Source organism: Podarcis gaigeae, assembly GCF_964106915.1.
Source record: "Podarcis gaigeae genome assembly, chromosome: 5".
Taxonomy (NCBI): domain Eukaryota; kingdom Metazoa; phylum Chordata; class Lepidosauria; order Squamata; family Lacertidae; genus Podarcis; species Podarcis gaigeae.
This window is the reverse complement of record NC_139681.1, coordinates 16,164,323-16,178,841: the sequence shown is the minus strand read 5'-3', so window position 1 is coordinate 16,178,841 and position 14,519 is coordinate 16,164,323. Positions and strand designations below refer to the sequence as shown.

At 44.4% G+C, this 14,519-nt stretch overlaps 1 protein-coding gene across 37 annotated transcripts in view; it reads left to right on the top strand.

Annotated features, from left to right (window-relative positions):
* The window catches only part of CAMK2G (calcium/calmodulin dependent protein kinase II gamma), a 164,933-nt gene that overhangs the window by 104,663 nt on the left and 45,751 nt on the right, over positions 1-14,519 (top strand). For all 37 annotated transcript variants that reach the window (XM_083738377.1, XM_083738369.1, XM_083738379.1 and 34 more), the window contains 4 exons: positions 572-666; positions 1,178-1,300; positions 1,866-1,949; positions 2,923-2,965. In XM_083738377.1, coding sequence (XP_083594503.1) covers positions 572-666; positions 1,178-1,300; positions 1,866-1,949; positions 2,923-2,965 — 345 coding nt within the window. The remainder of the gene's footprint in view (positions 1-571; positions 667-1,177; positions 1,301-1,865; positions 1,950-2,922; positions 2,966-14,519) is intronic.

Sequence of the window (14,519 nt, the reverse complement as noted above, 5' to 3'; positions counted from 1 at the left end):
ACATTTATAATCTATAAAACAATATCAGCAACAAAAAGCGACTAAAAAAAAATAAAGCTCAGAACTGTTAAGTTCATACACACATTCTCCACGTCCCCATGTCTTTTCACTCTATTCAGTTCATTAAAATACACTTTCCGCTTGTGCAATGGGGCTTTCCCCTAAACATGCCCCCCACAATTCACTACTGAAGCAAGTCTGGTTATGAGAACACAGGAAGTTAACACCAAGCGCTCCCTTACAATGGACTGTACATAGAGGAGAAGACCATCACACAAAGGGCTTTTCCAGCCCTTGGGGCTTGCAGTTTAGTAACCGCTGGGACATATTATGACTGACAAAGCCGCAAATACTCTCTGATGACCCGTGCATTAGTTTTAAAATTGAGCTCTTGGTGTTCCAAATGAATCACAGCACCTAGGGCAGTGGCATGGCCATGGCAGAAAGTCCTTCCACAGAAGGTAGACTTGAAAGTGTCTAGGCTCGTATTTCAAGACTGCATTGTGAGAATGGGCTGCAGGCCTAACTGGAGCAGGGCAATGTAACTGCAATATCTTTTCTTCTCCCCCAGGTGTCATTCTATACATATTGCTAGTGGGGTACCCCCCATTTTGGGATGAGGATCAGCACAAATTGTATCAGCAGATCAAGGCAGGAGCCTACGATGTAAGAGAATTGTTTTCTGTACAGTTAATTCCAATCAGTTGGCTGAAATATGGCAGTATAGATAGACTGTGGGGCTTCACAACTCCTCCCTGCCCTAAACCAATTCTACTTCCTCACTCGCCTTCCTGCCTGTCAGTCCGTCATGCTGCAGTCGGTGTGGCTGTCCAGCTGCAACGCGACGGCATTTTACATTTTTATGCATGCTGGAAGATGTGTGAAGTTCAAGCACCAATGTAAGGTACAAATGATTATAACAGCGCGTAAAAAGAAAACGGCACCTGCAGGGTTCTGCAGTCCACTTGCAGCCATCCCCAAAACTGCATCATGCATTGCCTATGCATTGCCCCAAAATGCAAATCTCCGAATGCTCTCATGTTCGTAAATATGCCAAAGCTGCCAGCTGAAAGGGTGGAATGTGGCAATGAGTTCATTGTGGAGCCACGGGCAGGAGAAGCCAGCTCAGTGCAGCAAGGGACAAAAGGCATTTCCCTGTCTCCTCTCTCGCTTCTAGTTTCCGTCTCCAGAATGGGACACTGTGACTCCGGAAGCGAAGAACTTAATCAACCAGATGCTGACAATAAACCCAGCAAAACGTATCACAGCTGACCAGGCTCTTAAGCACCCATGGGTCTGTGTAAGTATCTCCCTTCCCTGCTACTGCTCTTGTTGGAAGGGTAGTTTCAGTCATTTTGCCCCCCCCTGCACATTTACAGTAGTGTTAAGAGCACGGCTCTTGACAGCACCAGGGATGCGGGTGGCACTGTGGGTTAAACCACAGAACCTAGGACTTGCTGATCAGATGGTCGGCGGTTCGAATCCGTGCAATGGGGTGAGCTCAGGTTGTTCGGCCCCTGCTCCTGCCAACCTAGCAGTTGGAAAGCATGCCAGTGCAAGTAGATAAATAGGTACAACTACAGCGGGAAGGTAAACGGCGTTTCCATGTGCTGCTTTGGTTCGCCAGAAGCGGCTTAGTCATGCTGGCCCCATGACCCGGAAGCTGTACGCCAGCTCCCTCGGCCAATAAAGCGAGATGAGCGTTGCAACCCCAGAGTCGGTCACGACTGGACCTAATGGTCAGGGGTTCTTTTACCTTGACATTCAGGGATGAGACAAAAAAAAGGGGGGGTAATTTTTGCAGATATTTGCTTTTCTTTCCTATCAGAGATACTCCTAACAGTGTTCTTTGCTTCCCTCCCCAGCAACGATCAACTGTGGCCTCCATGATGCACAGACAGGAGACTGTGGAATGTTTGAGGAAGTTCAATGCCAGAAGAAAGCTGAAGGTGGGTTGAAGGCACAGACTTTATGTTCTCATGGTTTAGGGTTATGGTAGGTGGTAGTACATATTTGGGGTGCATATTTGCTACTGACACAGACATTGGGGTTCATGCTGTACTCTGGGGTGTCTGATGGCAGGGCCTTCCCATGCAAGTCTTAACTTGTGACATTGGGGTGAGGCCAAGGTTTTGCATTGTGTGCTGCACACATTCCTTTTTTTTATTTAATTTTTATTAGATTTTCCACAATGATAACAAAAGCCACAAAGCATAATGATACACAAAAACAGAAAAAGAAAAAAAGAACAACAAACAGATAAACAATAACAACAAACTTAATTCTTCACAAATCCAACCTTTTAAACATCTTGGTTGACTTCCTCAAGTCCCTCCCTTCTGAGTTTCCTTGTAGTTAAAAGTAACAGCTTTCCAGTATCATGATTAAACTAAAACAATTTCCAATTATAGTCCATCTTACTCACTTTTCTTAACATTCTAAATCCCATTTATTTAATTATAACTTAGTTTAATCCTAGGCCTATTTGTTTCTTTCAAGTAATTTCTACTTTTTTATATTACAATATTTATTCAAATAGTCCTTAAATTTCCTCCAGTCCTCTTGAAACGCCTCTTCTTTCTGGTCGCGGATTCTTCCAGTCAGGTCAGCTAGCTCCAAAAAGTCCATCATCTTCACCTGCCAATCTTCCACTGTTGGTAGTTCTTGTGTTTTCCAATTTTTAGCAAGTAATATTTGGGCGGCCGTTGTGACATACAAAAATCACATTCCTTCTTGCAAAAAAAGTTGCAGTGGAATAGTTTCATTCAAGGAAGCTTGTTGTGTATTGTTAGGCTGGCCTGCCTTACATCTGGCTAACATTTACTGTTTATAGGCTACAGTAAGCATGCGTGCCTGCTAACATGGTGTGGAATATCTCTCAGGAGCCTGCTATCAAACACAAATCATTTTCTCTCTTTTTAGGGTGCGATCCTCACAACAATGCTGGTGTCTCGGAATTTTTCAGGTAAGTATTCCCCTCCCTCTCCTTTTTCTCTTCCTCCTTCCTCATTCTTTTTTAAATATAGGCCTTAATGCATGTGTTAAACAAATGATGAAGAGTGAACGACGCAGATTGTATCCCAAGTTTTGTTAAAGAAGGGTATTTTCGAGATTTTCTGTAGTCATTATACATATAACTCGAGGTTAGGAAGGTGCAGTCATTCTACTTGAGAGTCGGTTCGTTCACCTGAAGACCCTTCATTACACTCGACTTTTGAGATGGATTACTCCGCATCCTTCAGTTTTCCATTAGGAACTCGGTTCTTTAGAGTTTGTGGTGGCAGGCTTATTTCTTTCAGCTCAGAAGTGGGAGCTTAATTCCGTCCGAGAACAAGATGCATTACTGGAAGAAATGGAGTGGTAGGTCCCGCAAATCCCATCACAGAGACTCCTAAAGCACTCAGGCTGTTGCCTGTTTCCTTCTGATGTGTTTTGAAACAGGTTTTTAGTTCACAGCCAGAAAGAGGGCTCACTCTGTGCTCTGTATTAAAGTCACAGTGTCCTAAGTGTTGCAGTGGGGAGACAATCTTCACGCTGGCCCTGCCTAGCAAGCAGGTAAAAGTTGTGAAAGTTCGGAGGCTCCCACCCTCCTTGATATCCCAGCAACCTTGACAATGCCTGTAGCCAAGAGCTGGTACTATCCCAGATATGATAATACCCCTCAGAAAATGGGAATTTACATAAAGGGGGATTTCTCATTTTTTTAAAAAACCAGTTGAATTTGCTTTTTTATAATCACCAAGTTCGTTTCTACTCTAATAGTGCCTTTCTCATGTGAGTAGTCTTTGCATGTGTCTGGAAGATGGGGGTTATGGCAGTCTTGGACCATAATACGTAACTTTGTGATTCCTCCCCTCTTCCTGTGCCTTTCTCTTATCTAAGAAATGTGGCTTATTTAGGTGGGGGGTGGGGGAATGGAATCATGTCCTTTTTTCTCCTAAAACGTTTCCTTGACTGTTAACTTCTATTATTCATATATATTGTTGGGAGGTGCGTCTGCTAATAAAGCAGGGAATGCCTTCCTTTTGTGCTGCTGCTGCTGCTGCTGCTCACTTTTATGCAATTTATTCCAGGAAACAATCTTGTCCCTACAGGGGATTTATATATGTTTACTTTTTGTGTGCATCGGTGGCTTGGCAGGGGGCAGTGGGGAGGTAGGCAGGTGTGGTTGGGAAGATAGGATAGTGAATCTTAGCCTTTTCTCTCTCTTTTTAAAAAGAGAGTTTTGCTTTCCTTTGGAATTGCAGGTGGCAACCATTTCGTACAGGGGGTCCGTTCCCGGCCCCTGTGTACATCAGCGGAGCATGCATAAGTGCCCCCTGCCCTGTTACATCCTGCCCCCATTACGTCCCAGTTCTGCCCTCTTCTGGGTCCAAAAGGACCCACACATTGGCAACCACGCGCCAATTGGAGGTGCCTAAAATAGTTGCCGCCTGTACTATTTTTGAGGATGGCTACGTGCTTTTTTTAAAGTAACTATACAACCTTTAGAAGACATCTGAAGGCAGCCCTATATATGGAATTTTTAATGTTTTATTAAGTTTTTGTATATGCTGGGGGCCACCCAGAGTGTCTGGGGCAACCCAGCTAGATGGGGTGGGGTGCAAATATTATTATTTTATTATTTCATATGTACCATTTGGCTACATCGTGCCTTTAGAATACAGAAGCTACAACTGAGGCGGTTGTTGCAGCTTTAATCTTTAGCGTTGCTTGTAATTGAAAAATACATAATGTTAATAGTTAGCTTCACAGAGCTAATTTCCAACAAATACTTATAGAAAGAGAGAGAAGTCTCAAACCACCCACCCCACAACTTCTCACTTTGTTTAGGGGTGTGTTTTTTGTGGGGAGATACTTGTGGAGACAAGTTCTTCTTAGCTGTGTCAAGAAAAACAGGGTTACCACCTGCTTTTAAATCTTAAACTCATCGTGAGGAACGTTTAATGCTGTGAACCGCCCTGGGATCAGCTGTATGAAGGGCGGTGTACAGATTTAACAATAATAATAATAAATAAATAATAGTGATAATAATTTCCAGCCTGAGGGCTTTATTCCTGGCGAGCAGCGTGCCAGGGTTGGGTAGGGGCCAGAGGCAAAAGTAGGTGGGGTAAGAAAAAGAAGAAAACAAACATCTCCTCAGCCTCCATCCATCCAGGCAAGCAAGCAAGAAGCATTATCACAGTTCAATGAGGCATTCTAGCCATTCAAAAGCACTTGAGGGTGTAGGATGAGGGCTGTGCCCTGGGGAGAGGCAGTATGGCTTGAGGAGAAGTCCTGAGGCTCCATATTTGACTCCTGGGCCTGAGGTTCCCCAACCCTGCTGTAGAGCTCTGTATGTAGAAAGCAACACCTGAACTGGGAAATATTGCAGCTTTGAGTTCCTATGAAAGGGGAATGTCTAAAAAGCTGTGTGTGTGTGTGTGTGTGTGTGTGTGAAAGCTGCCAGTTTAAGTGATTAAACATCAGAACGATTCAGTTTGGGGCAGGGACAGAGGAAGCTGCCCAAGTGCCGTATTTTTTACTCTATAAGACTCACTTTTTCCCTCCTAAAAAGTAAGGGGAAATGTGTGTGCGTCTTATGGAGCGAATGCAGGCTGCGCAGCTATCCCACAAGCCAGAACAGCAAGAGGGATTGCTGCTTTCACTGCGCAGCGATCCCTCTTGCTGTTCTGGCTTCTGAGATTCAGAATTTTTTTTTTCTTGTTTTCCTCCTCCAAAAACTAGGTGCGTCTTGTGGTCTGGTGCGTCTTATAGAGCGAAAAGTACGGTACTTACTTGGTTAATAAGTTCATCATCTTACATCTTTGTGCAGGGAGAATAGGGAGAGGGTTTCAGGTCTAAATTCTTGCCCCCACAGAAGAAAACACATGAACCAACGGATGCTTCAGATATTTGAACGTGGTGTCTCCCCCCTAACGCCAATTGGAATATTGTCTAGTATGACTCAAGCTGCCTGCATTTGAAGGCTGAGTTTACATTGGTAGGGATACACGTTTTAAAGTGCATTATCCAGTGATTGCAATCTTCAAATTATTATGAGCATAGAATGGTAATTGTAAGATTCACTGTGTTGATTGAATGTCTAAGAGGCAGTCCTATAACAAGAGACAGCTAAATGTACTTGAGCCCCATTAAACCCAGTGGGGCTTACATCTTCTGACTGCAAACCCACCGTAATGGGGGCTGTATCACTTACATAGAGTGTTAAACACACAGTTGCTAATCTAGGTATGGTTGAAGTGCATTTACAACATTTCATTCTGCTCTGGTTGTTTAAATGGGTCTTAATTATATCTGTTTGGGGATTGTACACATTTCCCCCCTGTTATGCTTTATGCATGAAATATGAGTGGGAAGAATATCCTCAGCCCAGGGAGACCAAGGGAAAAACCATTCCAAAACAAGTTACTGATCCATCTTTCCATTTGTATAGAACATTTGGCACAGGGTGTTATAAAATACTTATTTTCCAAACATGGAATCTTTAACATTTCTGGTTTTCCCCCAAGGTAGGGCCAGAGGGCCTTGTGGGAGGGGATATGGCAACTTCTCCCTTTCAGTCTTGATCCAGTTCAGAGCCCCCTACAGCTGCTTCGCAAGAGAAATTTTCGAGACAGAAGATCCTTCTTCTAACTGCCTTAATTTTCTTTCTTGGGAAGAAGGCGGATAGCTCCATCTAGCGTCTGTATAGAAAAAGGCTCTGCAAATTAATATTCTTTGACCAATAAGTTCTTATCTCAGGCAACTGACTACTACCTTATTGGGGAAGCAACAAACTGCTGTTGCTAAAGAGACTACAGGGAAGGTTTTTGCTTTAATGTTTTTCTCGATATATTTTAAGTTCCGTGTCCACATGGGTCAGTGGATTCCTTTGAAGCCCTCGCCTGGCACTAGTGAATGAGCACAAGTGTTCATTGTTTCAGGGGAAATGCAGAACTCTTTGTGTTCCAAATATTTTCTTCCATGACATCTACAGCCCCCTTCTTTGACCTTTTACTCATGGTCACTCTCTTGATGAACTAAAAACCAAGCCTTACTCAGTTAATTGCCACGGTTCTTTAATTTTATCTCTGCCATGCTGAAAAAGCTGCCAGCCAGGAAAGTTAACATAAATTCCTGGAATGTAAAAGGTCTGGGACACCCAACAGAAATGAATGGGTGCACACACAAAAAGCTTAGATGAAAACTGGTTTATTAACTAGCAGATGGTGCAGCCCATAATCTTCCAGCATTAAAAGAGTGACTGAGCAAGTTCTGGAATCTGCCTGGAAATGGCAAATTTGACTGAACAGATCTGGGAGATCATTAACAACATAGAGAATCATTTGAGAGTTCGTTGTTGCCCTTTATTGACCGCAGGAAAACAAGATATAACTTGGATATCAACCACACCAAACTTAGTAATTTTAGGCAATTTAACTTATGGCAGACCTTTAACTCATGCCACTAAGATTGGCATGTGTCAGTGCCATAAGATCTTCTGTAGGGTGCAGTGCAGTGCTACAGGTAGAATTTCCCCAGGTGGTCTAAGTGACCCTCCAGATCTTACAGGGGGAGGTGGTCTTTCAGGGATTATTACGCAATGGGGTGATCTCCCGTGGCTCTGTCCCAGCTTCTGCCAACCTGGCAGTTCGAAAACACACCAGTGCAAGTAGATAAATAGGTACCGCTGCAACAAGAAGGTAAACAGCATTTCCATGCGCCCTGCCACTTGTCAAAGTCCTCTGTGTGCCAGAAGTGGTTTTGTCTTGCTGGCCACATGACCCAGAAAGCTGTCTGCGGACAAACACCAGCTCCCTCGGCCTGAAAGAGAGATGAGCGCCACAACCCCATAGTCGTCTTTGACTGGACTTAACCGTCCAAGAGTACTTTACCTCATCATCATCATCAGTGCTTTTTTTCTGGGGGGACGCATACCCCTAAACATTTGTGAATCTAAGTTTGGCCTCATTGTGGGGCAGTATTTCAATATGAGTAGGAAAATGAGAGTACCCCTAAACATTTTTTTTAATCATTATCAGTAACAACATGAAAGATAAAGTGGTCCCCAGTTGTTCAGGGATTTGTATGTTAACAACACAACCTCCATTCAACCTGGGCCACAGCATTCTGCATCAAGGGAGACTCCACGTAGGTCATATTACAGTAGTCCAATGCAATCCAGCCAGATAGATGGGGTAGCAGTAACAACAACAACAACAACAACGTTGTAGGTGGTGTACCAGCCTAACTTCACCAAACTTCTGACCATGACCACAGGGCTACTGTATTTTTCGCTCTATAAGATGCACCAGACCACAAGACGCACCTAGTTTTTGGAGGAGGAAAACAAGAAATAAAATATTCTGAATCTCTGAAGCCAGAACAGCAAGAGGGATCGCTGCGCAGTGAAAGCAGCAATCCCTCTTGCTGTTCTGGCTTCTGGGATAGCTGCGCAGCCTGCATTCGCTCCATAAGACGCATACACATTTCCCCTTGCTTTTTAGAAGGGAAAAAGTGAGTCTTATAGAGCAAAAAATACGGTAATTCACACACCCTCCATAAATTCAGATTACTCTCACACACCCTGAGGTTAATGCTAAATCATGGGTATGCCCCGCCCTGTGACAGTTTGGAACAGAAGCATGGTTGCCATGGATCCCATGACGACCCAAGCCAGTCAAGGGAATAAAATGATGGCTACCTTTTGAAGCAACCACAATCCCTCCCCAAATGCTCTAGAATGATGCTTCATCTAGGGCATTATTGGGAGAGGGGATGGTGAACGTCACCAAGAGCTTTGGGGTTGCAAAACAAAGAGTGCTGCTGCTCGCCTCAGTTGCAGACCCCTTTCTACCCTTCTGTATTTCAAGCTGGAAGTGCGAAAACCGCTCATTCTGGCTTGATCTTGCAACAGTGCTGGTGCTGTAGCTCAAAGGATTGCTATTTGTCATGTTGTAGTCTTGCCTAAAGAGTCTTCATATTGGGTTAACATGGCAACAGAGTTTAAACTGGTATTTCCAGCAGCAAATGCGTCGAGGGTGTTTGTTTTTGGTGTGCTCTGTCTAGTTGGAAGAACCTGCTAGACACCAACAAGAGGATTAGAAGGGCAGCTTTAATTGCAAAGCTTGATATCCTGCAAAGCTTAATTGAATCCTTGACCTGAAGAACTATTGGACTTCGCACAAAGGGAATAGGTTATTTCTAAGCAGGACCTATAGCAAAATCTGCAGTGTCTGACCATCCTTTAACAGGAGACTCTCCTCTGGTTTACTGTGTGGGTTGGTCAGGCAGGTTGTCCTACTTTTACACTAGTTACTGAACTATGGATGGCCGAATCAGTCCATTTCCTATCCAAGTCAGTTCTGCAGTTCTGCACTCCATACATGGAAGTTTGGCTGACAAGAGACAAAGTCTTTGCAGTCTTGAAGATATGATAGAGAGAAACTAGGGGCAAAAAGATGGCATATTCCTACACAGATATTTGAAATATATATATAAAAAATTCATTCTTGCCCCAACAGCTAATCCTTTTGGGCCTTTTTATGCTGCTTTGTGATAGGGTGGACGGTAGTAATGGATCTTATTTTTTGTTGGTTTGTTTCTGTCTGTAACAAAAGCCCAGTATGTAGAAATATCAAACAATGCAGCAGGCTGGACTATTATTATTTATTTGATTTCTATACCACCCTTTATCCAAAGATCCCAGGGCAGTGTACAACATTGAGAACATAATAAAAAATAATACAGAGCATAGTAATAAAAGTAGCAGAATAACACAATAACTTTTCTTTCTGGTGTCCTCTATTTTTCTGTTTGATTTTTTTTTGTTTCAGTTTGCTTGCTGGAAGTATTGGGGCGGGCGTTGGGGGAACATTCCAAAATGTGGGGTGGGAAGCCTCAGGCTAAGAGGCTGAATGTGTCCCTCCAGTGCTGTCTGTCTGGCCTTTGAGACTCTCGCCAGGCTGCACCCATCAGTGACCCTACTCTACACCATTCCAGAGCGCTTCTGCCTAGGTGGAACGCATCCAAACGCCTCTTGCCTGCCTGGAAGGACAATGGAGAAAGGGTACATGAGCTTGTGTAGCAACCAGCCCGCTGCAGAAAGTTAAATTATTGTATTTGTTGGACCTGTCGGGATCTCCGCTCGGCCAAGCTGATAAAGCTCATTTTCTTCCTCCGAGTCTTCGGAATCTCCTCCCGATGTGTTTAATGACCTGAGCCTTTGATAAGGATCCAAGGCACATTCTCTAGCAGAGTTTCCAGCACAGAAAAGAGACAAGAGGTTTGGGCTACATTGTAAAGTGTTTTATTTCTAAGCTACGGAGACAGAAAAGACATCCTCTCTCTATGACAGCGGAGAGCAACTGAAGAGCAAAGGAAACAGGAAACCACTAATGTCACATCCTGTCTCCTTTCCCGTGAGACTTCCAACAGCCTGGAAGGTCTCTGGAATGTAAACAGAGTCCTGTGACTCCAAGCAGCTGCACAGTGATAAGAACAGAAACTAACATCCTCCCCCTTTCTGTGAACACCACTGGGCAGTGTGTCAGTACAATCTCAGTACAAACCCGATTTCTGTACATAGGTACAGTGTTGATCCTTTGGAACAACCTTAGACAATAAATCAGCAGGAATTTCATTACCTGGCATGTAGGACACCGTTATGAGTCCTTTCTGAACACATTCTCTAGCATGTTGCCACTTCAATTGCAAGTGCTTTGTTTTTTGCTTACAACCTCCAGAAGTCAGCAAAGCCAAACATGCTTTCTTGTCCTGATAAACCTAACAGGACCACCCTCTTTTGCCTCTTGCCCCACGCGTGGCTGGCATGTGACCCTCCATCCTAAATTGTACTCAGGACCTGCTGTGGGATGCAAGTGCTGTTGAGCTGGTTCAGAACACGTGACCATGGTTTGCTGTCAAATTCAATAGATGTGTAAGTGGATGGAATGAGAGGAGTGTGTGTAGAGACCTCTGACTTTCGTATGGAATGCAGCCCATTGTACAAGGGTAAAAAGCTTCCTCCATTGCTCCTCCCATTTTTGCCTCTGTCCCTGCCTGCCACTGGCCTGTGAACCCCCAGAAAACGAGGGAGCACAGCCCTTTTTCAGAAAGCTACAGTTCCGCTGTGGGACTGTACCACTTGGTTTCCACTTCATTCTCTGCGTTCTCTCTGTGTATATATAGATCAGCACTTAGTTTTTGCAAAACAGAGACAGTGCTCCATTGAGACATCACAGGGCTCTCTTGACCCCCTCCAGCAGACGAATACAGAAGGGGCTTGCTTTTAGAATTCGGCTTCTGATTACTGCTTTGATTTGGCTTGGACCCATATAATGTGGATTTAATCAGTCTGGCCAAACTGAGATACTAAAGGAGGAGCTATTTTAACCACCGCACTAAAGGATAAATCTACAGGTTAACTCCTATTTATTTTTTCTTGCCTGTCTCCAGTTACTATCTCTTGGGTCTCTTGGATTTTGAAATGACAGCTGTTTTTGTCCTGTTTTACCTTCACGACACAGAATCCTGACAAATCCTTATTTCTGTGACTTCATCCATACAAGCTGAAGAAATGATCAAGCATAGCATTCCCGCCCCGCCCCCCATGCTGACTGTAGAGCTTTATGTTTTTTCATTAAGTGCTCATGTACTCTGGTTATTGGATATCCTAAGCGTGTCTGATATTTCTCAGTGAAAACTGGACTTTCTACATACATATATTTGAAAGTAATCAAGTAGAATTTGCAGGAACTATGTTTCATTTAGTGCTAGGGCTGTGCATAAGCCATGATTCTGCTGGAGAGCAGAAAATTTATTTCATTACAATTTATTGCAATTGTTTATTTTATTACAATTCATTGCAATTGTTTACAGTTTATTGCAATTCAGGATAGAATTCCTTCCAAGAAATAATAAAATATAACAGTGTGTCAGAATCCTTCCCATAGGACAACTGGTGGTAGACAGCCTGTAATGTGGTACAGTTCAACTGGAGCAGACTGATGTATTAGTTGCCTGCCCCGCTCCCGAAATTATCCTCACAGGGCATTTGGTGGTCAACTGTCTTGTTTTGAGGAGGGTGGGGTGGGGTCTTCACCTGGAGCAAGCTTTGAGGTGTTGGTCTTTGCCCCCATCTCAGTTGGTAGAGCATGAGACTCCTCATCTCAGGTCCATGGGTTCAAGCGCCATGTTGGGCAAAAGATTCCTGCATTGCTGGAGGTTAGACTGGATGACCCCCAGGGTCCCTTCCAACTCTACAATTCTATGATTCATCAATCTCTCCCTGTTCTGCAAGCCGCAGTGGTTGTACAATACAACTTCCTGAGAATTAAAGATTTTTCCTCTTTTGTCTTTTTAAAAAGCAAGTTTGCACCCCTGAATTTAGTTACGTTTGGAGAAAACACAGCTCTGTTTAAAGCATTGATGACTCTTCTCTAGAAGTAGCCTTTGTGGCTTCAAATATATTTATGGTCCTTGAACTAGTATTGAAAACCTTTCCCCAACTTGGTACCCTCCAGATGTTTTGGACTGGGGCTGTGGTGGGAGTTGTAGCCTAAAACATCTGGCTGGCACCAGATGGGCAAAGGATTAGAACCAACAGCTCAGAGGTTAGCACAGTGGGAGGGAGGTGATGACCATCTTTAGATTCTTCATAAAAGTTCAGTACCATAATACAGCTCTTGACCATGGGTACCAGTATTGCTTCCAAGTACTTTCCCTTCATCACATTGTTTTTACCATACATTATATGTGCAGCATGAGGTATGCTACATATGCAATATGCACGACAGACCATACCTGAAATGGTTTTCTAGAGGTACAGTTGTGAAATGTGGATGTGACAAATACATTTGCAGATGTATGTGTCATACAAATATATTTAATGGAGGCAAGGCTGACTGAGGCTCCCCCTAAGCATAGTTTCTGGCACCACACCTTGGTTCAAATTAATTTGGTGCTGGGTGTTCATTAATGATAATGCAGAGGGGAGAGAAAAGGTTTCACAAAACCTTGCTTCACTTTTATGATATTCAGTGTCACTCAAGTGGACCTAACCATCATCTTCTCCCTGGTACAGCCCCTCACCAACCCCAGCTCCAATAAATAAATAAATAACCGTATTTTTTCGCTCCATAGGATGCACTTTTTCCCTCTTAAAAACTAAGGGGGAAAGTCTGTGCGTCCTATGGAGCGAATGCAGGAGGGGGCAGGCAGGAAAAGCCCCCAAGAGCCGCACACAAGCTCTGCGTGGCTCTTGCGGGCCTTTCCCCAGGAGGGAGAAGGGACTGCCGCTCCCCAACCCGTTCTGGGGTCGGGGGAAGCTCGGACTTCCCCCGCCCCAGCCCCGCGGCTAAAAAGGAGAAGCCTGAAGCACCCGCAGCACAGCGCTAACTGCCGCTGCGCTCACGGGGCTTCAGGCAGCTATCCGCAAGCCTTCGGAGTGCACCAGGAGTTCTTGCTGCACTCAGAAGGCTTGCGGATAGCCGTCTGAAGCCTGGAGAGCGAGAGGGGTCGGTGCACACCAATCCCTCTTGCTCTCCAGGCTTCGCTTCACTGGAGAGGTGCTGCACAGTTTTCCCTCTCTGCGCAGTGCCCCTTTAGCGAAGCGGGAGGAGAAATGGAAGGGGCTCCGTTTCTCCAGCCGCTTCGCTGAAGGGGCGCTGAGCAGAGAGGGGGAGAATTTTTGTTTTTCCTGTTCTCCCCCTCCTATGGTCCGGTGCGTCCTATAGAGCGAAAAATACGGCAGTCCCCCTCCAGAGCAGATTCTGGGGGTGTTCTCGGGTGGAGAGGAAGGGCAATTCCCATTGCGCAAGGGAAAGTCTTATTTGCTCGTGAGCGGACACAGTTGGATGCCACCCATGTTTGTGTGTGTATGCACACGCACCCATTCAACAAGTTAATAGTAATAATAATGATATTTATACCCTGCCCATCTGGCTTACAGCATATCTAAAAACATAATAAAAACATCAAGTGTTAAAAACCTCCCAGAATAGTAGTAGTAGTAGTAGTAGTAGTAGTAGTAGTAGTAGTAGTAGTAATTTAAGCAAGTATTTTGTGTGAAACCCTTCTCTCTTCCCCCTCCCCTTTCCCCCAATCCCTCTTTTGTATTTCAAACCATGTGTTTTGGTTCTAAACTATTGGCCACCCATTCACCAGTACTTCTCCCTCTGATCTGAAGCTTTAGCGCTTTTACAGAGCGGAGAATGAAAGAGATCCTAGCCAGCCTGGACATTGCAACAGTGTCCCCTCATCATGCAGCCAATGGAATATGGTGGTTATATGGCGGCCAAATCAGAATGAGGGTGCTGCTTCTTGCCCTCACTTCATTAAATAGGCTCAAGGGTCATCTCAGTCACACATAAAGACTGGCTCAAGATTCAGATGGCCATCTGTCATGGATGCTTTAGCTGAGATTTCTGCATTGCAGGGGATTCAACTAGATGGGGCTTAGGGTACCTTCCAACTCTACGATTCTGTGATTTCTTGATGCTCCAGTCTTTGAGTAATTAATCTGCGAATGTGAACCA